The sequence below is a fragment of the Scardinius erythrophthalmus genome (genome assembly GCF_964197995.2).
Source record: "Scardinius erythrophthalmus genome assembly, chromosome: 16".
NCBI classification, from domain to species: domain Eukaryota; kingdom Metazoa; phylum Chordata; class Actinopteri; order Cypriniformes; family Leuciscidae; genus Scardinius; species Scardinius erythrophthalmus.
In genome coordinates, this window is record NC_138236.1 from 2,308,264 (window position 1) to 2,333,579 (window position 25,316).

The 25,316-nt window shown below is 38.3% G+C and overlaps 2 protein-coding genes across 7 annotated transcripts; one reads left to right on the forward strand and one right to left on the reverse strand.

The window, feature by feature from the left end:
• The first annotated feature begins 111 nt into the window (after nt 1–111).
• Nucleotides 112–15,292, forward strand: LOC308704416 (m-AAA protease-interacting protein 1, mitochondrial). 6 transcript variants are annotated; one of them, XR_014031807.1, is made up of 7 exons: nt 112–569; nt 1,755–1,826; nt 1,904–2,030; nt 3,286–3,430; nt 5,422–5,504; nt 14,512–14,568; nt 15,222–15,292. XR_014031807.1 is itself a non-coding variant. In XM_081388670.1 (6 exons), the coding sequence occupies exons 1-5, from the start codon at nt 210–212 to the stop codon at nt 5,498–5,500; spliced, it is 783 nt and encodes a 260-aa protein (XP_081244796.1). In that variant the 5' UTR covers nt 112–209; the 3' UTR covers nt 5,501–5,504; nt 14,512–15,292. The 6 variants fall into 6 exon arrangements, 3 of the variants coding, with proteins under 3 accessions (XP_081244796.1, XP_081244795.1, XP_081244794.1); XR_014031809.1 differs by lacking the exons at nt 14,512–14,568; nt 15,222–15,292 and adding exons at nt 5,578–5,684; nt 5,771–5,919; XR_014031808.1 differs by lacking the exons at nt 14,512–14,568; nt 15,222–15,292 and adding an exon at nt 5,771–5,919 and having other exon boundaries at nt 5,422–5,684.
• Nucleotides 11,180–24,927, reverse strand: efhb (EF-hand domain family, member B; the record flags this gene model as incomplete). The annotated part of the gene is made up of 13 exons (XM_081388665.1): nt 11,180–11,326; nt 11,447–11,628; nt 12,521–12,739; nt 14,041–14,248; nt 14,398–14,552; nt 15,347–15,414; nt 15,515–15,598; nt 20,333–20,462; nt 21,631–21,741; nt 22,195–22,375; nt 22,567–22,710; nt 24,693–24,755; nt 24,862–24,927. 13 exons carry the CDS (start codon nt 24,925–24,927, stop codon nt 11,180–11,182), a joined length of 1,758 nt encoding a protein of 585 aa, XP_081244791.1.
• Nucleotides 24,928–25,316: the final 389 nt, after the last annotated feature.

Here is a 25,316-nt window from a genome sequence, read left to right on the forward strand (position 1 = left end):
GACACATGGGAAACACAGGTCTGTGCCTCCATCTACTGGAGAAATGACACAAGTGCTGAGAAACCAAAAGCATTATGGGTACAACCGTGGGTTAGTTTCATAAGTGTGCCGGAAGAGACACTGAGGAGGAGGACGGTGAGTCTGTCATTCACGAGCTTTACAATGACCAGATCTGCATTGCGCAATTTCTAAAGAAATGCGCGTCGGTGATGCTACGATTCACGGGTCTGGCTGCACGTCCCCTGGCCTGCTCCTGGAAGAGGAATCCTCTGCCTACTAAACAACACGAGACCCATTGCAAACCCTGGTGGCATCAGCGCGCGCGCCCCTATGCCAGCTGCGCAGTTTCTCCAGAGCGCGCATGGCATCACCTGCGCAGACCGTCTGCGCAATACAGACACTATAGTAAAGATGCAGACAGGGACTCTGAGGGCAGTGAGCATCCTGGCATCACAGTGGTGGGGAGCCCGGATCCCATCACGTGGATCAGGAATAAGTGCATCTTGTTTTTAATTGAACTGTATTTTGGCTTGAAGTTCAGTGTGGAGTTTGACAGCGGAGTGAAACAGGTTTGGTCAAAAGTGTCTCATGAGGGGAAAATCCTTAAACTCTTACCCCTGGATTCACAGACAAGGTTTAAGATAGTCTCAGACTAATACATGTTTGAGCTGTTTTAACTGAAAGCAACTTGCACTGATATATCTTAAAATATGTGAGTGATATTGTTTTGTCTCAAGATGCACACCAGTAATGTTTTTTTCTAAGGCAAGTTTATAGAAGCTACTTAATTGTCCTAATTGAACAAAGGCCTAATCCTGGCTTAATCTAAACCCTGTCTGTGAAACCAGGCCAAAAAGTCTAATGCAAGGTTATTATAGTTAACTAACACTAAAAACGCTAAAAGTGTTTAACTTAATGTACTAAAATAACTCAAACTAAAATACAAGTTACAAAAAAAACTAAAACTTTAACTAAAATATAAAAATAAAAACTATTTTATTTCGGCAAGTTGCTTAGCAAGATTTCTCATATTAATTTAGTTTAACTTTTAAAAACAATAAATATGACACTGAAATTAAACCAATTACTAAAAACTAGTTTAAAATATTAATGAAAAGCGTAATAGTATCTCCATGATACTAAAACAAACACACAGATAATGGTATTAGAGAGCATTTGGCCAAAAAAAAAAAAAACATAAATAATGCAATTTAATGACAGCAAATGAGATCTCAGAACAACAACAACAACAACAACAACAAAAAATAGAAATTAATTTAATTTACATTAATTTTACACTTTATTTTAAGGTGTCTGTTACAGTGCAATTTTACATGTAAGTACTGTGTAATATTAATTAACTACATGTCAAGTCACCTTTATTTATAAAGTATTTTTTACAGTACAGAGTGTTTCAAAGCAGCTTTACAGAGAAAACAGGAAAATAATGCAACAAAGTTTGTCTCTAGAAGAAAATAGCGTCACTGTCCAGCTCAAGTAAGTTCAGTGATGGTTCATTTTTATTGTAAAAAAGTTCTCATATAAGGGTATCAATGCAGGAGATCAATAATATTGTTGAATATTAAATTAAATATATAGAAGAGTTAGGGTTAGGGTTTGGTTTAGTTGCATGCAATTATGCATAATTTACTGTTATAGTTACTACATATGTAACAATGACACTAAAATGAAGTCGATGGCCGATACATGTGTTCATGAATAAGTCAGTGTATAGTGATGATCTGTGTCCGCAGGCGGTGGTCCATGTGTCTTCTCTGCTGTCCACCGGCAGGTTTGAGGAGCTGAGGAGTGTGATGTCCAGACAGGTTCGTGCATCGCTCTAAATAAATGACTTCTTAAAGTCATGTAAGGCCTATAAAACCATGTTTTGTCTTGTTTACAGGCTATTGAAAGTGTCAGAAAGAAATGTACAAGTCTGTCAGAGGCCCAGAAAAGACATCTTGCTATTTCCCTGGATGACATGATATTTCTGCTGCCTGAGGATGTGTCCGTATTCTTCGACCAAACAGGCGAGTCTTACTCTCTTCGCTCGTCTCGTTAAAAATGATGAATATGTGTGTGTTGTAACTTTCCGTAAACGAGTCTAGCAGACTTTCAGAAATATGCACTGGTTAAAGAAAATGAAAATGAACATGACGGAATTATAGATTTAAACCGAACCATTCGAGAATATAAAATTACTTAAATTATTATTTTGATGCTTGAAGGATTTGATGTGATATTGATTTTTGTAATTCTGTCAGACAGGATGGAGTGACACAAACCAACTGATATATAAATATAAAATCCATTGCTATTACTTACTGAAGTTTGTGCTGTTGCTTTCCCTCCAAAGTGATGTCACTTCCTGGAGGATGATGATGTCATTAAGAACTGGCTTTTGTTAAACAGAGATTACAAAAAATGAACACGAGGGAAAATGATATTGGGTAACAAAGATCACAGATTAAAACAATATTCACAATAACACCTTTTGTTTGACATATTTGATTAGAAAAAAAAGAAAATATAAAACTGATTGTGTTAGATTCACCCTTGCTCATTTAATTATGATACTGTGTTTCCCAATATATTAACATGTATATGGACATGAAAATGCAAAGCAAGGCTGTAACCATGTCTTGAACATTGAGGGAAAATAAATAAGAATGGTAAAAGTTCAAAGTCCATTATAGTTATGAAGTAATTAACTTATAATATTTTATTTTAAAATATGCAAAAATTCACTGTTATTCGTATATCTAATATGCAATAAAGGCAAAACGCTTTCCATCACATTCAGTTGTGATGAATTACATGAATCATGTAAATAATAGCATATTTTCAGTTAAAATGGTGACATTTCATAAAAAAGTGGAGTGGTTTGCATCACTGGATATATATTAAATGTTAAGCTACTTTTTCACTATTGAAACTAAAGCATCACATGGGAATTCGCACTAGAAACAAACTCTGTTGCATTATTTCCCTGTTATCACTGTAAAGCTGCTTTGAAACACTCTGCATTGTAAAAAGCGCTGTATAAATAAAGGTGACTGGACTTGACTCGTCTTCTGTGAACAGCAAGCCCCGCCTCCTTTGATCTGATTGGCCATCTCAGTGATTGACATTGAGACAGAACAGCCTATAATGTAACTTTTACAACTTTTTGTCATCCTAACAACAAAGTGCATCATCAAGAATATCAAATATCTGTGCATGGTGGTCTCTGCGAATGTGCCGGTCCTCAGACCGTGGAGTTGAACATCTCTGCTTCTCCTATAGGCAGTAAGTTTGTTTACATCACGATGAGGCTTTGGTACCTGTCCAGCGCAGACGTGCCCGACGACCCCGAGAGCACCCGAATCTTCAAGATGGATTTAACTGGAGAAGACGGCCCTCAAAAGAAGATCATCACAGCCGTGTACGAGTAAGTGTGCCGGCCCAGAACGCTTCTAAGAGCCGAATGTTGAGGAAAATATTCAATTATATTTTATAAACATGTTTTTATCAAATATTTAATTATATAATATTGTTTTATTACTAAAAAAAATATATATATATTTTTTAAATAATATATATTTACTATTTATGTTTTATTTTATAATATATTTTACCATGTTGGTCTAATAAATAGGCTTTATTTTCCTTGTGCAAAAAAATTAAATAAAAAAATCTTTCTTTCTTTCTTTCTGATTTTGGCGTGAAATGTGACCTGGCCTTGTTTTATAAGATTTCAGATTTTCCTATGTTACTTTATGTTTACCCTAGTTAAAAAATAAATAAAACTATACCAAAATCTATTTAAAATACATTTATTTCATACTAAGTATACTTCAAATCCATTAACATAATGATACAGATACAGACATGATATAAAATTATAATTAAACTTTATTTGGAGTGTTTCTTTATTGCACACTCCACATTTCTTAATATTATGCCTTAAATGTGTTTTAATATCATCACCATTCAGAAATGTCCTGTTGCTTCTACATGTTGTCACTTCTTCTCGAGTCTCTCCATCATTGTCTGACTCCGGTTTGAACATAAAAGGCAAAAAGTTTTTTAAATGTTCAGTGCATGTGTGTGTGAGGTAAAAGAACACCAGCTCTTGAAGCTCCACCCACTGTGCAGGGAGCAGCAGCTCATTTGCATTTAAAGGGACACACACACAAAAACAGTGCGTTTTTGCTCACCCTCAAAAAGTGACAACTTTAACATGCTATATATAAATATCTGTGGGGTATTTTGAGCTAAAACTTCACATACACACTCTGGGGACATCAGAGACTTATTTTACATCTTGTGAAAAGAGCATTATACCACCCGTTTAAGTATACCAGTTTAGTATACTAAAAGTACAATTGCAGGGTATTTTAATTAAGCACATAAATATGTAAATGTGTTTGTAGTATACTTAGCACAAAATAAATGTACTTCAAAATACATTTTACTATATATTTTTTTCACAGCATTAGTTTTCAGTCCAAACACGCATAGATGGAGCGACTGTATGTTTGGCACTGTCGGGTTAATTTCATATACTACTCTTTGAAAGAGTCACACTCAAAACATAATTAGAAGTCAAGCGCTCTTGTAAACTTGCACCTCGCGTGACAGATTCTCCCCACAGACACAGATTTGTGTGATCGTTGACGTAAACTGCACACAACCATAAGTCTGACTGATGAATGCCAGCACAGCTTCAAATGATCTTAAATGTACTTAATGGATTTCTCCCTTATGACAGACATTTGTTTTCCGCAGTGCTTTGATGGATATATAGATGCTAATAGGTTCGCTCTCAGCTGTTTGCACACTCCTCTTTTTCTCTCGTGTTTCAAAACATCTTTCCATCTGTCACATTAGCACGTTTTACTCGGCTGTCGCTCAGCGAGTGCTGTTTCTAAGTTAACTTTGTGAAAGTGTCACACTTCAGATCGCCCTAGTGTGGGTCGGATGTGACACGTTTTTTTTCCATTGTGTGAGGTGTTTTTTTTTTTTTTTTGCATGATGTACAGTATCAAGTTTCTCAAATTTTCCATTGAATGCAAGGGATGAATTATCAAAATTATGTCAATATTATAAATCTATACTTGCCTTTTTTCACCACATGATCTTATCAGGTGCAACAACATGGCATTTATTAAATGTAGATCAACAAAATATCCGGTTGTTAGTCGCTTGTTATAATAGTAATGCAGAGCATATATTTTTGTAGTTATGCTCTGCTTTAACATATTTCATATGCTAGATAATCATTCAGTCAGAAGGGTTCATCAAAGATTCTGGGTCTTAAATTGAACGATTTTTAAAATCCCTATCCTGCATTTCAAAAGCAAATAAAAGGTGTACATTCAAGCAGTTTTCTAGTCTCTAAAGAAATGTGAACAGCTTATAATGATGTGTTTGTTGAAGGTTTCATCTCGAGTTGAATGCTGGAGCTGATCCAGATTGGACGGTGACGCGGATATGGCACTGGAAGCAACTGGAGTAAAACAGTGAGACTTGCTGGACAACATCATTGACTTCACCAGAAACCTTATTTACACCTTATGTTAACATCCATCTCAGTGTTCAGGTGAGACGCATCAATGCTTACACCTGTTAGTAACGTGTCTCAGATGATCTCTGATGAACATTGGATTTTAAAAACCCAGAGTGCACTGGTTGATTGACAGGTGAGTCGGTGGTTCACGAAATCACGGTTCAAATGTGACTCAACATGTTTTAGGCCCCATTCACACCTGTCCTTCATGTACTGTAGCACTGAGCACTTCCGATCGAATCATCTAAGACTGATCTTCTTAACACCGGGTGTAAATAAGGTCAAAGAATCACTCAACATCCATCACTGTCCGAGAGGAGAACATGTAGCATCAGTTTATTCAATAAAAGAACCCATTATTAACGTTCATTCTGCCATGGCTTTTTATTTTATTATATTTTTTATGAGATTTGTTTGGTTTGAAACAATATTAGTCACTGAAATTAGAACGGCATTGAAATTATATTGCATAGATAATGCATAGATAAGATAAGTTTCACAACCAAATTGACTGTAACATGGACGACATCTAGTTATTACTGGAATGCAATGAGAATGATCTGTCTGGATGCAATGAATTAAAAATCAGTGTAAATTAAACTCATACAATGGGAATGAGAGGAGATGTGCTTTATTGTCAAATGTCACAATTCAAAACAGGCTTAGTTTACTTAATGCAAAACTTTGAATTTGATAACATGCAAGTTTCCATGAGATTCACCTACATAAATGTTATTTACAATTAAATTATACAATTTAAAATAAAACAAGCATCAGTTTTGAATGATTTTCAGCCGATATTGTGAGCGATATTATTCGGGACAAAGTTTGTTACAGTGAGTTTCCAAAATATTTCTGTGTCAAATCTTGATCTAATGCACTTCCATTATAAGCAGAGATTATAAACCAGTATGAAAAGTCACTTTCAGATCAAGCATGCCACAAATGAAGATTTCCAACTAGATAAACAGCCCCAATTAATTATGATATTTGATAGGTTCAGATCACACACAACCACAGATGGTTGTTGAGACTAATTATCACCTAATTTAGATATTAAAATAAATCCTTTGTTAAACTGACAGAAAGATGTTCTCACCCATGCGTGGATGTCATCCTATTTCTCTTTTATGGCATGTCATTGTTTATGCATTCATGGCTTTACAGGGAGTCATCGAATTATCATTGACTGAAATTCATTAAATCATTTAGAAATATGGCTGTGGGATTATTATAATTTTTTATGGCAGAAATGGATTGTTCTGTTCAACTTGCGTGGGTGTTTTTGTCACATGTGTGCAAACAAGTCATAATATGATTAACAGTGGATATCATACCTCCTGTTTCAATTGAAATAAATATGTTAATACCATATTAGGCAATTAATCACGCTGGCTTCAACTACATGTGAACTGAACAAAAGAAAATAAAAGCATTAATGTGCTTTACAAAGCTATTTTGCACTCCTCTAGGCTTTTATCATGGATTAGGGACTCCGCTGCTATTATTAATCAGTTTGTTGTACTGAACATTAACTCAGAATTCTGATGCATGTGTTATATTGATGTTGCAAAATGAGGCTTATGAATTCATCTCTCTACTGTATATTTGCTTGTGCAATTAAAGGCGACATGAAACGCAGCTCAAAGCGCAAATCTGATGCATTTCCATGTGATAGTCAACATGTCAGGGCCTGATTTTACCGAATGCATTGGATCGTGAAAAGGAGCAGGACGTGTATTAATTAGTAAAGAGGTTCCAGTTGACTTTAACATTGAGATTTAGATTGACTTGTCCAAGAGATGAATACTGATACGTAGGTGGAAAATAACCATCATTATTCATAACAGATAACAACACATTATCCAGACTCCCCATTATCAGCTGTGTGTGATAAAGTCCTTTAGGAGAAAATGGTAATTGACAGCAATCTAGATGCAGCGTATGTCCTCGAAGTAAACTCAATGTTATCCTGGGAGGCAAAAATTCATTAGTAAGCTGAGCTATTATTACGCCACATCGAGAGCACTTCTTATTGCAGTCAGGCCCGTTGCAGCACTTTGCTTCATTTGACAAGAGACTAAATTAAACAAATAACATGGCTGAAATTACCGCTGACCCAATAATGGATCTGAACTAATAAAATACTGCAGTTGCGGAAGTCATGAGGGTCTGAACCCACTTCAAATTAAACACTGGAGTAGTAATTATTACTAGTTTAGTGTGTCCACACTGATTATTGTTCAAACTTTTCCTGTTGCAGTCTCTGCATTCATCACAATACTGGAATGCTCTCTTGAAGGCACCTGAAGCTTTAAAAGCACACGAGTATCACCTGCTTTTACTTGTGATTTTTTTCAACGCTACTTTCTCCTAAATGGTCTGAACAAAAGCAAATTTTGGATTACAGTGTCACAAAGCCTTGCTCGTTTGTTTAACACTATTTATTTGCAGTGTGAAATTAAACCAAGTTGAAGAGGCCATATTAGTCTTGCTTTTGGTCTCTACTAGAACAGGTTTTCCAGCTTGAATGTTGATTATTTTCCTCATATTCTCCATTGTTGCGGCTCCTCTCTTCCCGGGCTGCGTTCCAGTCCATTTTTAGACACGCACTCGCAAACTTCCCTAAGCACTTCCCCTCGGGGGAATCCCTGCCGCCATTTAGAAGTGCGTTCCACTTCGTGAAGTGGACGAGGGCAGTTTATATGGACAGACCCGGTCAAAATCGAGGGAGCGAGTCTACTTCATACAGTGCCCTCCACAATTATTGAACCCCCTGGTAAATATGATCAAAATTCGCTGTAAAAAATAAATCTGCATCGATTATCCTTGTGATGTGCAAAAAAAAATGTGCAAAATTCTAACCTTTCATTGAAGTAAAAGAATTGAAAGTGGGGGGAAAATCACATTATGAAATAAATGTTTTTCTCCAAAACACGTTGGCCACAATTATTGAAACCCTTTTATTAAATACTTTTTGCAATCTCCTTTTGCCAAGATAACAGCTCTGAGTCTTCTCCTATAATGCCTGATGAGTTTGGAGAACACCTGATCAGAGATCAGAGACCATTCCTCCACACAGAATCTCTCCATATCCTTCAGATTCCCAGATCCATGTTGGTGCTTCTCCTCTTCAGTTCAGCCCACTCATCAGTTTAGGGGACTGGGACGCTCATGGCAGAAGCTTAATTTTGTGCTCCACAACAAATTTTTGTTTTGATTTTGATGTTAGTTTTGGATCGTTGTCCTGATGGAAGATCCAACCACGGCATATTATAAGATTTCTAGCAGAAGGCGTCAGGTTTTGATTTTTTATCTATTGATATTTGATAGAATCCATAATACCATGTATCTGAACAAGAAGTCCAGGACCTCCAGCAGAAAAATATGCCCACAACATATAAGATCCAATGGTATATTAAATTGTACACATAGGGTACTTTTTATCCTTGTGTGCACCAAACCCATCTAGTGTGTTTGCTGCCAAAAAGCTCTGTTTTAGTCTCATCTGACCACAGAACCCTGTGTTGTTTGAAGATCCAGTCGTGTCTGACAATTAAATTTGCTGGAATTTATTTTTGGATGAGCGAGGAGGTTTTTTTTTAAACCCTCCCAAACAACATGTGGGGATGTAGGGGTTGTTTGATTTTTTTTTTTTTTTTTTTCGGCTTTCTGACCCTAAGACTCAACTAATCTCTGCAATTCTCCATCTGTGATCCTTGGAGAGTCTTTGGCCACTCAAACTTTCATACTCGCCGTGCATTAAGACAGTATAGACACACGTCCTCTTCCTGGCAGATTCGTAACATCTTTAGTTGGTTATAACTTCTTAATTATTGCCCTGATGGTCAAAATGGGGATTTTCAATTCTTTAGCTATTGTCTTACAGCCACTTTCTAGTTTGTGATGCTCAACAATCTTTTGCTACGCATCAGAACTGTATTCTGTGGTTTTACTCATTGTGATGGATGATTAAGGGAATTTGGCCTTTGTGTTTCCTCATATTTAAACTCCTGTGAAACAGGAAGTCATAGCTGGACAGTTTCATGTTCCTAGTCACCCTGGTGTACTAAAAAAGGTAAATATTAATGGGAATATACTTCAGAGATATTTTACTCGTAAAAAATTCTAGGGGTTTCAATAATTGTGGCCAACATGTTTTGGAGAAAAACATTTATTTCATAATGTGATTTCCCCCCACTTTCAATTCTTTTACTTCAATGAAAGGTTAGAATTTTGCACATTTTTTGAATGAAAGATCACAAGGATAATTGATGCCGATTTATTTTTTACAGCCAATTTTGATCATATTTACCAGGGGGTTCAATAATGGTGGAGGGCACTGTATGTACACTTCAGGCACCTATATGTCCCACAATGCAGTACGATTGTGACGTCCCCACAGATCTCATCTAATCACCACCACAACAAAAAGCTCTATGATATATTAATTCTATTTTTATTTTTTATTTAAAACAACCCAAACACACCTACCGGTATAAACATTTGGATGCTGCATTAAACAAATTCTTAAAAGGGAAAAATAAATAAGTCAACTCCACAGCTGATTCCAAGTGATCAAGGGCTTACTTAGGACGTTCCAATTCAGCCCATTGCAGTTTCCGCCAGTAGTGGGCACTCGTAAGCAATGATGTACATCCGAGTGAACGAGACGGAGGGAAGTTAGCGAGTGAAGGGCATGACAATTTTGGACTGGAACGCAGCACTAGTCTGTCAGTAACGCTCTGTTTAGTTCCTGTCTCTATGAAGCCCCGCCTTCTGAAAAGTACACTGTGCTCTGATTGGTCAGCTGGATCAGTGTGTTGTGATTGGTCGAGCGCTTCGAGTGTGTTTGGGAAATGTCCCGCCCCTTACCATAACCGCCAGTTTAACACACTACTAACTAACTCAACCAGGCCCCGCCCCTTTATTCTGCGCATTAATTATTTAAATGAGGAATATTGTTACGTGTTCGTTCCCGGGAGAAACTCAAGACTACAATGGAGGCGTTTTGAGTTCACGCTGATATAGAGAAGAGATATGCTCAAACAGAAACATTACACACTAAAGAGAGTTGAACATGTAAAAAAGCTTAATCGGTGCTCTTTAAGGGTCATTTATTTGAATGCAAGTCTTTATTGAACAGTGCATTAAAAATCAATAAACAAACCCCTGCTTAAGGACACTTGAAATACTTTAAAGGTCCCATTGTCAAAACTGAAATTACCTTTTTTCATGATAGCAGAGGTCTAGGGACGATGAAACTACCATATAAGTTTCAAAACTGTCGATCCACAGACAAAAGCACACAGCCTGCATAAAGTAGCTGTGCCTTTTCACGAGCCGTTGTGACTTCCGTATAAATGTGATGACAGAACTACTCAGTCACCTCCTTCAGTCACCACCCCCACCAATGGGGGGGTCACTCAGAAAACAACAGGCCAATCAGAAGAGAGGCTCATGAATATTAAGTAGACAGGCCAAAATCGACCTGTTCTTGGCAGAGCTTCTGAGAAAGGAGCTGTAAAAATACATTGAGATGTTTTCTGGTACTTATACCGCAAATATACATTCTTAAGGACATTAATCCTAAACTAAATCTTCAGAAAGGTGTACAATATGGGACCTTTAAATAGCCTGCAGTTCACTGAGAACATTTCGAAAGCTCTCCACACAAACGTCACCGACAGGATCTCTCATGGATGCCAACTTCCAGGCTTCCTCAAATGTCTCCTCAGAAACGTTGAGACCCACTTTTTGGAAAATCTGTGCAATCTATAATGATATGCAATATACCTTTGATGAACGTGTTGATATTAACCTGTTTGTAATCATTGTTTGGCATTGTAAACCCCTTTTAAATCATAATGTAAAATGACAATGGTCTAAACTCACCTCGTCTTTAGTGCGAGGGCTTAAAAACTCTTCTTCATGGACTCCATAGAGGGAATGCAGTGGGGGGTGCAGCAGATCTCGTGCTGTCGATTCGTCTCCGTAGTTCGTCCGGTCACCGAAGCGTTTGATACGAGGAGCGGGTAGATCGGTCCGTACTGATGGTACTCCGTATATATGATAATCTATTCATGGGAAGCAATCAGAAGGAAACTAGTACAAGTTGTGCTATTTTAACCCTGTAAAGCCCGACATATCAAATAATAGCCAGAAACACCTAATTTTTATTTAACTCGAAAGGTAATTGAACCTTTAGACAAAATATAAAAAAATAAATAAAATAAAAATGTTGTGCATTATATTTGATACATCAGGCTTTTATGGTTATGATATAATGAGAAAATGGAGCTCATACTCGAGAAGGAAAAAAAGCCCAAACTGAGCAAAAAGATGTAATTTGGTGCAGATGCTGATATTTATATGGCCAAAAATCAGATGAATCATTGAGATCTTTTTAACAGAATAGCAGACTACTGACATTAAATGCATATAAATATCAGTTGTCACTGCCAATAATATTTCTTAGTAAGATTATATTTAAATGCTTAGTTTTATGGCCAAAGTCTTTTGGAAACATGTATACAACGCAATACAATGATGATTGAGAGATAAACAAATAAACGCTCATCATAAGCCTGATGGATAATTTTTTGATGAATATGATTTGAAAAAAGTATGTATAATCAAGTAAACCTCAGTTGCTTCAATCCAGTGTGTTCATCTTTAAATATCACTAACAATATAAAAGTTATTCTTAGATTTCACAGCAAACTGACACAAAGATGGATGTTTTTACAACTATACTAAAAGTCATTTTTACTTGCTAAAATGTAGTAGATTGTGTGCAACAGGTTTCATCAGCAAAGGTTTGATCATTTAAGGCCTTAGAAATTAAGGCTTTATGGGATTAACCAAGATAATCTTGATTATGCCCTGGATGCCCTGGTTATATAGGCTTTGTGTAGTTTGAATACTCGTGCATTTTAAAGACATTCAAAGGTTTAGTGTGGGACTTACTGGCAGGAGAAGAACCTCCTACGACAGCATTGATGAGAGAGGACGAGGTGATGAAGCTGTCCTGCACACTTCTGGGTCTGGACAGGGTTTTCGGAGTCTTCCTGGTGTTTCCCAGCTCAACAGCTTCCAGATCCTCAGGTCTGATCAGAGGCTTGATGGCGCTGGCTTTCTGGAGGTCGGCTCGCTGCATGTCGGCCGGGGCTGACCAGGTCATGCGCTCTGAAAGCCATAAATTAATATCTGACACATGCTTTTTCGTCAGTTTTAGGGGACATTTACACGGAACAAGTTTTTCCATTCCTACGTTTCCATTGTTTTTCAATGTAAACACACACTAGACGGAAGTCTCGCGTTCGCATCTTTTTCAGAGTCTCGCGAATGACATGGGATTATAAAAACGCGGCACTCAAGTTGAAAGAAGTTCCTTTTTTTGTTTTTTAATTATGCATCTCTAGATCTTTTCGCTTTTTTTTTTCTTCGTTCCACTGACCTTTGTTGTCTGTGAACCAGCCCTCAGTTTCAACAGTTTCGTTGTCTCCTTTAAATATTTAAACCAATTACCTCAGAGATGAATTACATCACAACATTATATAAAACAAACAAATCATAAAAACACAAAAAGGTGCAAGATCGTGTACTTGAAGTGGAGGGCAAATTACTCTAAAAAGAGTAATACTAGCTACTAATTACATCTTCAATAGTGTAATTAGATGACTGTAATTATTCTTTAAAAATTATTGCATTACTTATTAATTTCTAAATTCCATATCAACCTCTACCAGTTAAACAATACAAGGATAGACATGAAACTGCTCTTTTAATTCTTTCAATTAAATAATATAAAACTAAATAAATTATTCTTGAGTTGACCAAAGTATTAAGGTTACATTAAAAGCATACATTTTAAAGTCCCCCTGTGGTGAAAATCCAGCTTTTCATGTTGTTTATGTGTCTATGTGGTGTTTTTAATACGCTTTAAGACAAACCGTGTGTAAATTCATAAGTCGACAGCATTGCTGAGTATTTCCTCCTTAAAACTGCAGTGAACCAAAGACAGTCTCAAAAACACGCTTTGAAATCGCTGGTGTTTCTGACGTAACTACCTTGTAACCAATCAGATCAACGTGTGATCGTCAACCAGTGCATCTCTGAGCTGAGTGAGTGAGTGGAGGCGGGGCTCATTTGCATATTCATAGAACCGCGCATACTAAATGAGGCAAGGGTGTCGAGTTACATTCAAGCTATTTTAAGGCATGAATCATTTTTGTTCAAGGAAAAAAAAACATTTAAATATGTCATTTTAAGGGAAAAAAAATATTGACCACAGTACTTTAACATTAGATTGTAAATTTTAATGTTAAATTCACTATTGTTTAATACTGAATTGTTTTCTAGTCAATACAGTATTTAGCGCAATCACATGACTATCCTTTACCTCGTAATTAAATTACACAAATTAATTACTTAGTAATAACGCATTACGCCTTAACACAATCATGAGCAAGAGCACTTATATTCACCTCCTGTGAGGATCTTCTGCTCCACCCTGTTGATCGGCATTTTGTCTTTCCAGTTAAGAAAATTGGAGAACTCCATGAAATCGATCAGTCCGTCTTTATCAGCATCACAGTAATCCATGAGCTCATCGAGCACCGGGTCACTAATGATCATGTTAAACTGCTGGCAAACATCCTTCAGATCCTCCTTATCGATTTTCCCTTGACCCTTCTGCAGCACGAGACAAAGAAAACTGGTGACATACATAATGAATACCTTTATAATGCATTATACACAGAGGCTTCAAGTGAAGTGTTACCATAAGTGCTTTTCTTAAGAAATGAATGGTTAATAACTATGTCATTACAACAGCTTCTGACCTTGTCGTAGTATCTGAATGCTTGAAGTAATGAGCTGAAGTTTTGGTAGTTGGACTTCTTGAGATGCTGGCGAACAGCGCTGACCAGCGTTCGCTGTCTGTCTTTACCTTTCAGGTACTTTCCAGGAGGAGTTTGATGCAGAAGGTCACCTACACCTGAGGAAAAACAAGAGCAAGTACTAGATGGATGAATCTCTCAAAACTGGTATAGTCAAACCAAAAATTATTCAGACACCATATATTAATTTTTATATTGTTTTACTAGTGTGTGCAGGACACTATAGTTCATTTATGTAAGTGAGGATAGCAAAAAAAGTAAACTGTGACATATTGTACCCAAAAATTCTTCATACAGTAAAATTTGGGACCAAAAATGATTCAAACACTTTGACCTGATCATGTTTTGCTGAAGTGTTTTTTCTTTAATTGCTAATGCTCTTTTTACACACAGACTGAACAAAATGAAGCATTGCTTGGTGATTGGTTGAGCTAAACTGGTATTATCTAATTGTGTAGTTAAATTTAACAGCTGACAGATATTCAACATAATTCATGTGTGAGACAGTCTAACAGAAGGATGGACAAAACCAGTCAAATATCAACTGAGTTCTGCTCATATTTTATTACCATTTTCTAAACTAAAGCGAATAAACTGTGATAATGTGAGAAATGTTGAAGGTGTCTGAATACATTTTGGTTTGACTGTACCCGGATCATGTGTAAGCCTCTCGAATGTCCTAAATATAGGCTTCATTTTCTTTACATATACACTATGAATGTTTTTGAGAGATTCATAAAGCGCTCTCTGTTTCGTACCGATTACAGGAATGTCCAAGCTGAAATTCCACAATGATGTATTTCACACACCAAGAAAGAATAAATCATAAATTCTCTACAATACTGACTGCTAATTTATTTCTGACAGAAATGTGACAGACGATTCAAATTACCAAAGCTGTCAGGTTTCATCAAGACTCCGAATGTGTGATCACTGGGAACGTTTAATGTCTCCGCAATTCTATGAATTAATGCACAGACAGAAAAGATGATTTACACAGTGGAAGAAACTGTGAAAATGTCATTAGTATTTAACAAAAATGCTCTTAATCATGACTTACGGATCATGAACTTTGCCTGTTTGTGGCTGAGTCTTCTCTCTGAAGTCGTCGCAGCGTTTCGAAGCTAATTTTGCGCTGTTGTGCCTTAAGACATGAAGATTAATTAATTGTTCATTTCTGATAATGTTGTCAAATTAGTTTGTCATTTAGAGCTTATTTAGAAAATTTCAAATGAAATGTGAATTGCCATTATAAACTGAATATTCATTCATAATAGCTGTCACAATAGTAAAACTGTCAACCCTGTTACCTTTCTGAAGGCATTATATCCCAAAATACAGTATAGTTGGGGGCCTTAAGCACATTTTCGCGCAAATTCATCTAAAAGCGCCAAATTTGGCACAGATGTAGCTCAGGTCATACCGAAATGATTTAGCTAGGGCGCCGGAGCCAGCAACCCTCGGGGCCAAGATGGCGGCCAAATCCAATATGGCCGCCGCCCGAAAAGGGTTCCGGCTTTAACTTTTGAACCACATGAGATACAAATACAAACTTGATATGTTTTTCAGCTTAATTGATCATGAGAAACACATAGGAATGTTTATATTTATGACCCAGTATATCTGGACCCCTCGATCCTCCAATTCCAATATGGCCGCTGTCCAAAAAAGCAGTTTGGGCTGTAGTATGGGGCCTTACACACCATTGTCGCGCAAATGCATCTACAAGCACCAAATTTGGCACAGATGTAGCTGAGGGGATACTGAAATGATTTAGCCAGGGCGCCCGAGCCAATGGTCCCTGAGACCAAGATGGCGGCCAAATCCAATATGGCCGCCGCCTGAAAGGGTTTTGGCTATAGCTTTTGAGCCAGATGAGATACAAATACAAACTTGATGTCTGTTTTACCTTTTTTGACCATGGGAAACCCATAGGAATACTTACATTTATGATTGGGTATATCAGGACCCCCAAATTCCCTAAATTCAATATGGCCGATGTCCGAAAAATGGTTTTGGCTACAAATTTTGAACCAAATGCGCTACAAATGAGGATGTGGTGTCTATTTTATGTTTATTGACCACAGGAAGTCCATTGGCATATTTATATTTATGCTTGTTTAAGTCTGGAACCTGTATTCTTTTCAAGGCTGTGGTTGAAAATCTTTTTTTTTTTACCACAACTTTGAAGGTTATTCTCAATTTTGATTCATTTCCTTATAAAAGTGAAATGGTTTTCAGTGTACCACAGGTGAATACATTTCAAAGTGTAATCATATAAGAAAGAATAAAACACAATTATTATTGCAAGGCAATATTTCTATTATGTTAAATTATTAAAATAATAATATAGTAAATTTTTCCAAAACTCTTAAAGGTTTGCTAAGCATAACAAAAAAACAGCAATAACATAAACAACAGTGAATTCTCATGGTCTCTCACATGAATTATCATTATCACTCACAATCACTGGATCTCTCATTGTCTTCACCATCATTGTTTGTACAAGAACCCTCACATGCACATATAGAAGTGCAACGAACTCCGGCTTTACAGCACTTACAGTGCCCTCTACATGCTGTCTTGCAGCCACAGTGGAGGAGAATGGTGCAGGCTTTACTGGCGTCTCCGAGATTAGTCCAGTAAGGTTCCCAAGTCTTTCTCGTAGAGTCCCGAAACCATCCCCATGCATTAAACTCTGGGATATCTTGCTGGACAGCGGTTGCCTGATTCCAGTAGAAGCTGGCCTGCAGCAGTGCTCTTTTGATGTGCTGAATCAATGCAGCTTGGGTGGGTGGCAGGTTCTCGAGAGACTGATGTCTAGCTTCATCTACACGGCTTGAAACACAGGTCTTGCTGTACATGATGAGCTCATGTGACAGATTCATAGCTCATGGTCCAAATGGTCCGGCCAACTACTTAAAAAAACATTCCATGACTACGTTAACACCAATATTGCTGGGTTTGTGAGGTCACACATGAGCTATGAATCTGTCACGTGACTGGATATTGTGTTTGACACATATCCAGAGGAGAACCTCAAAACACAAACTCACCAACGCAGAGGAACCGGATCAAGAACTAAAGGAGATAGGAGAACTCCAATTCCAAAATGTAACTGGATATATCTATTATATACAGTATATACTGGATATATTGTTATATATTTAACTATTTGGATATATCAGTGAAGAGATAACCAAGCATGGCATGTCAGGTAAACTCCTCCTTTCCACCAAGAAAGATGCTGTACTCTCCAACAGACCAGGGTATGACATGTCTGCCCTTCAGCCTTGTAATCATCCAGAAGCACTAGAATAATCCTGCATCTTGCACATGCTGGGGCCAATGGCCATAAAAAGGCATTTGTCCAGACTGTCGACAGCGATGTTGTCATCCTTGCCATCCGCTTCTTCAACACACTCGGCCTCACAGAGCTCTGGATCGGCTTTGCAGGTGGAAAAAACTATAGGGACATTCCTGCTCATGAAATCAGCAAGAATAGAATAGAATAGAATGAGGCATTTATATAGCGCTTTCATATGTACTACTGTACACCCAAAGCGCTTTACAATCATATCAGGGGTCTCTCCTCAACCACCACCAGTGTGCAGCATCCACTTGGATGATGCGACGGCAGCCACAGAACAACGGCGCCAGTGCGCTCACCACACACCAGCTATAGGTGGAGAGAGGAGAGAGAGTGATAGAGCCAATTCAATGTAAGGGGATTATTAGGAGGCCATGATTGGTAAGGGCCAATGTGTGGAATGTGGCCAGGACACCAGGGTTACACCCCTACTCTTTATGAGAAATGCCATGGGATTTTTAATGACCACAGAGAGTCAGGACCTCGGTTTTACTTCTCATCCGAAGGACGGCAAGGATCTTGGTCCCCAGAAGTCACTAGCCTTACCACTCTTCCACGCTTTAACAGGCTGTGACACAACCTCACCCTTTCTGTGCCATGGGAAAAAGAGTGCATGGACAGCTTGGGAGGCAACACCAGATCTCACAGAATCTCTGGTTACCCTCACCTTGGAGCCTGAACAGATCAACAATGACGTCCATGTCCAAAGACTGGAGCGTATGGTCATCATCATGTACAGCAAGAGCTGTGGTTCCAGCCGTGTAGATGAAGCTAGACATCACCTTTTCTCGAATGGTACCAAGTCTTTCGAGAACCTGCCACCCACCCAAGCTGCATTGATTCAGCACATCAAAAGAGCACTGCTGCAGGCCAGCTTCTACTGGAATCAGGCAACCGCTGTCCAGCAAGATATCCCAGAGTTCAATGCATGGGGATGGTTTCGGGACTCTACGAGCAAGACTTGGGAACCTTACTGGACTAATCTCGGAGACGCCAGTAAAGCCTGCACCATTCTCCTCCACTGTGGCTGCAAGACAGCATGTAGAGGGCACTGTAAGTGCTGTAAAGCCGTAGTTCGTTGCACTTCTATATGTGCATGTGAGGGTGCTTGTACAAACAATGATGGTGAAGACAATGAGAGATCCAGTGATTGTGAGTGATAATGATAATTCACTGTTGTTTTTTATTTTATTGCTGTTTTTTTGTTATGCTAAGCAAACCTTTAAGAGTTTTGGAAAAATTGACTATATTATTATTTTAACAATTTGATATAATATAAATATTGCCTTGCAATAATACTTGTGTCTTATTCTTTCTTATATGATTACACTTTGAAATGTATTCACCTGTGGTAAACTGAAAACCATTTCACTTTTATAAGGAAATGAATCAACATTGAGAATAACCTTCAAAGTTGTGGTAAAAAAAAAGGATTTTCAACCACAGTCTTGAAAAGAATACAGGTTCCAGACTTACACAAGCATAAATATAAATATGCCAATGGACTTCCTGTGGTCAATAAACATAAAATAGACACCACATCCTCATTTGTAGCGCATTTGGTTCAAAATTTGTAGCCAAAACCGTTTTTCGGACAGCAGCCATATTGAATTTAGGGTTATTGGGGGGTCCTGATATACCCAATCATAAATGTAAGTATTCCTATGGGTTTCCCATGGTCAAAGAAGGTAAAATAGACATCAAGTTTGTATTTGTATCTCATCTGGCTCAAAAGCTATAGCCGAAACCCTTTTAGGCGGCGGCCATATTGGATTTGGCCGCCATCTTGATCTCAGGGACCATTGGCTCGGGCGCCCTGGCTAAATCATTTCAGTATCCCCTCAGCTACATCTGTGCCAAATTTGGTGCTTGTAGATGCATTTGCGCGAACAATGGTGTGTAAGGCCCCATACTACAGCCCAAACTGCTTTTTTGGACAGCGGCCATATTGGAATTGGAGGATCAAGGGGTCCAGATATACTGGGTCATAAATATAAACATTCCTATGTGTTTCTCATGATCAATTAAGCTGAAAAACATATCAAGTTTGTATTTGTAACTCATGTGGTTCAAAAGTTAAAGCCGGAACCCTTTTCGGGCGGCGGCCATATTGGATTTGGCCGCCATCTTGGCCCCGAGGGTCGCTGGCTCCGGCGCCCTAGCTAAATCATTTCGGTATGACCTGAGCTACATCTGTGCCAAATTTGGCGCTTTTAGATGAATTTGCGCGAAATTACCCATTTATGTGCTTAAGGCCCCCAACTAGTAGTCAACATTTAAAGTGGATCAAAACCTCTCATCAAAGTTATACATGAATTTTGAACAATACCCGTTTTGTCTTAGGACAACTTTGATCAACTTTTATGATCAACTTCATCAAATGTTGTCTACTGTATATTGATTTAGCTAATGGAAATGCAATTAATCTCTGATTTTCTTTACTTACATATCTCTCTCTCTCTCTCTCTGTTAATGTGCATGTGTATGTACAGTACAATATAAGTTTACATTAGCGAGTCACTGGGCCAGTGGAGAGATTTGGAGACGTTTCTCCCATCATTGTGATGAGGCGTCGGGACACCAAACCTACTTTCTCTCCCATAGCGACTCCAATTGTACTTTCTGTCCAAACGCTCACCTGCAAAAAAAATAAAATAAAAATGCAATCTATCATCGTTTTCTGAAGCAATGGCAAAATGAGCACAAGACTTCAGTTTGAAACCAACTAAAATGCTAAGTTATAGACCTTAGTCAGGGTAGCACCATATTTCATTTTTGAAGGCTGAAGTACAGGTTCAATGGTTTGGACTGTTTTTAACAGCATACACTGTTCAGCTGCTGAAACGTCGTTCTGAAAATAAACTTTCAGCAGACAAAAACAGTTGTGAGTTGTGAAAATGACATGATCTAGGAGCTTTATAAAGTGTGTGCCACTGTAAAGACTGTAAGTCTATCCATCACAGCCACGTTTTCATCCGCATTAGGTTACACTTTATTTTGATGGTTCCCTAACAGACATTCTGTTGACTTTAAGTAACTTTGCACCTACATGTCAACTAGCTCTCATTAGAGTATTAGTAGTTAGCTAGTTAGTTAGTTAGTTAGTTAGTATACTTTATTGTCCTTTTTCAGGAAGTTTGTCTTGGACTCAAGGCTGCAGTAGTACACAACATACATATACACACACAACCAAAAAGAAAGAAAGAGAAGGAGAAGAAAAAAAAAGAAAAAGAAAAAAAACATAATGACTACATCTTGCTATTTAACATATTAATAGATACAGGAATAAATGATTTTTTGTAACGGTTACTCTTGTATCAAAGTGGGACTCTATAACGTCTCCCTGATGGCAGAAGCTGATACTTTGTAAATAAAACATGGCTTGAATCACTCACTATTGTCTGTGCATTCTTAAAAACCAACGATTCATAAATTGATTGAAGTGAGGTGTACTCTCTTACACCCATAACTTTCATTGCAGTTTTAACAAGACTACAAGCCGTGATTTTAATTGGACCGAAAGATTGCCATCCCAAGCTTGCATAGTAGACTGTAGGTTCGGGTTAGTAGAATAAGTTGACATGTAGTTGTATAGTTACTTCTAGTCAGTAGAATATCTGTTGAGGAGCATCAAACTAAAGTGTTAAGTCGACTAGGCTAATACTCTAATGACTGATAGTTGACATGGAGTTACTAAAGGGGACCATCAAAATATTGTGCATTAAATTCAATATGGCATCTAACCTGACAGGTCCATAAACCGAAATAAAGACTGAGACCCCTAAATGGGCTGCAGTCTAACTGACCTACTAAGTATGAGCCGTGTGAGCGAATGTAGAGCCGATGTCCCTCATCCGCTTCCTTCTCCACCTGCTGTGCGGTCTTAGGGGGATTGATGACCTCACCAGCATTAGAAACTGCATTGAAAAGAATTCACACATTTTCTTAAATATATATATATATATATATATATATATATATATATATATATATATATATATATATATATATATATATATATATATATATATATATATATATATATATATATATGAGTCAATTCATGAGCATGCTACTGAAGTTTCACTATAGTTGTGTCCCAAATTACGCACTTATACACTATACACTCAACTGTGCAGTGTATGAATTTTATACGGTTATTTTGTTATTCATCGCTTCATTTCCCTTCGCTACGTAATTAAAGCATGGATAAAGTGTCCAACATTCTTTGTTTAATTAAGTGCATCATCCCGTTATTTAAAGTGTTCTAATTCTATTTGTAATTTTCAGTGAACACACTACTTGCACTATTTATGCTACATAGAACAGTATATAAGTACGTGCATTGGGACGCACAGTATTACTCTTACCCTGGAGTGTTGTGACACCAAAAGCCGTTTTCTCAGGGTCAAGCCAGCTTGGTAAACCAGGGCCTTGAACTTGTGACCTTCCAAGAGGTGCTTTCTGATTGGTGGCATACGCGATCTCTTGTAATTGACGCAGCCTCTCTTGGAAGCGTGTTTTCGGTGCGGGGTTAATCACTGATCCAGCCTAAAAATACAAAACACAAAGAATCTGTTATACACGCAACAAAGACTGAAATTGTTGATGCACTTTTAATTGTGAGGAAAAAAAAAACTTTGCTTTTCTCTAAACGTTTTGGGTGAAACATGAATAGACAGTTTGAACATCAAGCAATACAAATACAGTAACTAGAATAATTTTTATTTGACATGTCTTACATTAATGGATGATTTAGTGTTCACACCATGGACTAGAGCGCTGGCGATGTCAGGGTCATCTGCTTTTCCATGGAAGACCCGAACTGTGCCAACGGGTGGCCGAGCAGAACTGACAAACTTCCTCACCACAGGTGGAGTTACAGGCTATATAAAAAAAAAATATATATAAAATTATATAGCCTATCATGAATGAATAAAATTATAAACGCCACACTTTTGTTTTTGCCCCCATTTTTCATGAGCTGAACTCAAAGATCTAAGACTTTTTCTATGTACACAAAATGCCTATTTCTCTCAAATATTGTTCACAAATCTGTCTAAATCTGTGTTAGTGAGCACTTCTCCTTTGCTGAGATAATCCATCCACCTCAGAGGTGTGGCATATCAAGATGCTGATTAGACAGCACGATTATTGCACAGGTGTGCCTTAGGCTGGCCACAATAAAAGGCCACTCTAAAATGTGCAGTTTTACTGTACTGGGGGGTCCAGGGGGGAACCCCCGAAAATAAAAATAAAAGGTTGTTGATGGTGGCCTGTGGAATGTTGGTCCACTCCTCTTCAATGGCTGTGCGAAGTTTCTGGATATTGGCAGGACCTGGAACACGCTGTCGTATACGCCGATCCACAGCATCCCAAACATGCTCAATGGGTGACATGTCCGGTGAGTATGCTGGCCATGCAAGAACTGGGATGTTTTCAGCTTCCAGGAATTGTGTACAGATCCTTGCAACATGGGGCCGTGCATTATCATGCTGCAACATGAGGTGATGGCCGTGGATGAACGGCACAACAATGGGCCTCAGGATCTCGTCACGGTATCTCTGTGCATTCAAAATGCCATTAATAAAATGCACCTGTGTTCATTGTCCATAACATACACCTGCCCATACCATGACCCCACCGCCACCATGGGCCACTCGATCCACAACGTTGACATCAGCAAACTGCTCACCCACACGACGCCATACACATTGTCTGCCATCTGCCCTGTACAGTGAAAACCGGGAAGAGAACACCTCTCCAAAGTGCCAAACGCCATCGAATGTGAGCATTTGCCCACTCAAGTCGGTTACGGCGACGAACTGCAGTCAGGTCGAGACCCCGATGAGGACGACGAGCATGCAGATGAGCTTCCCTGAGACGGTTTCTGACAGTTTGTGCAGAAATTCTTTGGTTATGCAAACCGATTGTTGCAGCAGCTGTCCGGATGGCTGGGCTCAGACGATCTTATAGGTGAAGATGCTGGATGTGGAGGTCCTGGGCTGGTGTGGTTACACGTGGTCTGCGTTTGTGAGGCCGGTTGGATGTACTGCCAAATTCTCTGAAACGCCTTTGGAGAGGGCTTATGGTAGAGAAATTCATGGGCAACAGCTCTGATGGACATTCCTGCAGTCAGCATGAATGAATGTGTTTGGGATGCTCTGGATCGGCGTATGCGACAGCGTGTTCCAGGTCCTGCCAATATCCAGCAACTTCGCACAGCCATTGAAGAGGAGTGGACCAACATTCCACAGGCCACCATCAACAACCTTTTATTTTTATTTTCGGGGGTTCCCCCCTGGACCCCCCAGTACAGTAAAACTGCACATTTTAGAGTGGCCTTTTATTGTGGCCAGCCTAAGGCACACCTGTGCAATAATCATGCTGTCTAATCAGCATCTTGATATGCCACACCTGTGAGGTGGATGGATTATCTCAGCAAAGGAGAAGTGCTCACTAACACCGATTTAGACAGATTTGTGAACAATATTTGAGAGAAATAGGCCTTTTGTGTGCATAGAAAAAGTCTTAGATCTTTGAGTTCAGCTCACGAAAAATGGGGGCAAAAACAAGTGTTGTGTTTATAATTTTATTCAGTGTATAGCCTATATTATATATATATATATATATATATATATATATATATATATATATATATATATATATATGTATGTGTGTGTGTGTGTGTGTGTGTGTGTGTGTGTGTGTGTGTGTGTGTGTGTGTGTGTGTGTGTGTGTGTGTGTGTGTGTGTGTGTGCGCGCATATACACATGTGTATGGATTACATACACATATACACACACGCATAAATATACATACACACACACACACACACACATGCACTCTATGTATGTGAATGACCCACCCTTGGTGTAATTTCCTGCAGACAATACTTAGTTCTGTCTCCGACTGGAATGAGCTTCCCTGCCTTTAAGTGGAAATGAGCATACTGACCATTTCGAAATCTTTTTACCATAAATAACAGTCGTAAATGTAAAAGATCAAAACTTATTCTGAGAAATAATTAGTCATACCGCGCGGATGGTTGGAAACGTGTCTCTGCGTCTCCGGGTGGAAATATTCCGCTCGATGAGACTCATACCTACAAACTCGCAGGTTTATTTACAACCAATTAACCGTTCAAACATGAAACAACAGCAGTGTTTGTTTACGTTCCGTTACCTGACAACGCTGGAGGAAATTCAACGTCGACCTGACAATGACGTGCACCTGTCACAAAATCTCGCTCTAAATTAAGCTGGTTTCTTTGCTATTTTAAAACAAGCCTGTATCTTTCATATACCTACAACAAATACTACAGTTGCCAGTGCGCTTTTAATCAGAAAAAGCTCGTGAATAAATAAATTCTTGGTTTGAAGTAAAACAAGTCCTTTGTTTTTTAATCATTCATTTCCCCAAGGCTTAACACATACTGAATATATGAATAAAATACATGACTTTTGCACACACACACACACACAATTTTTTT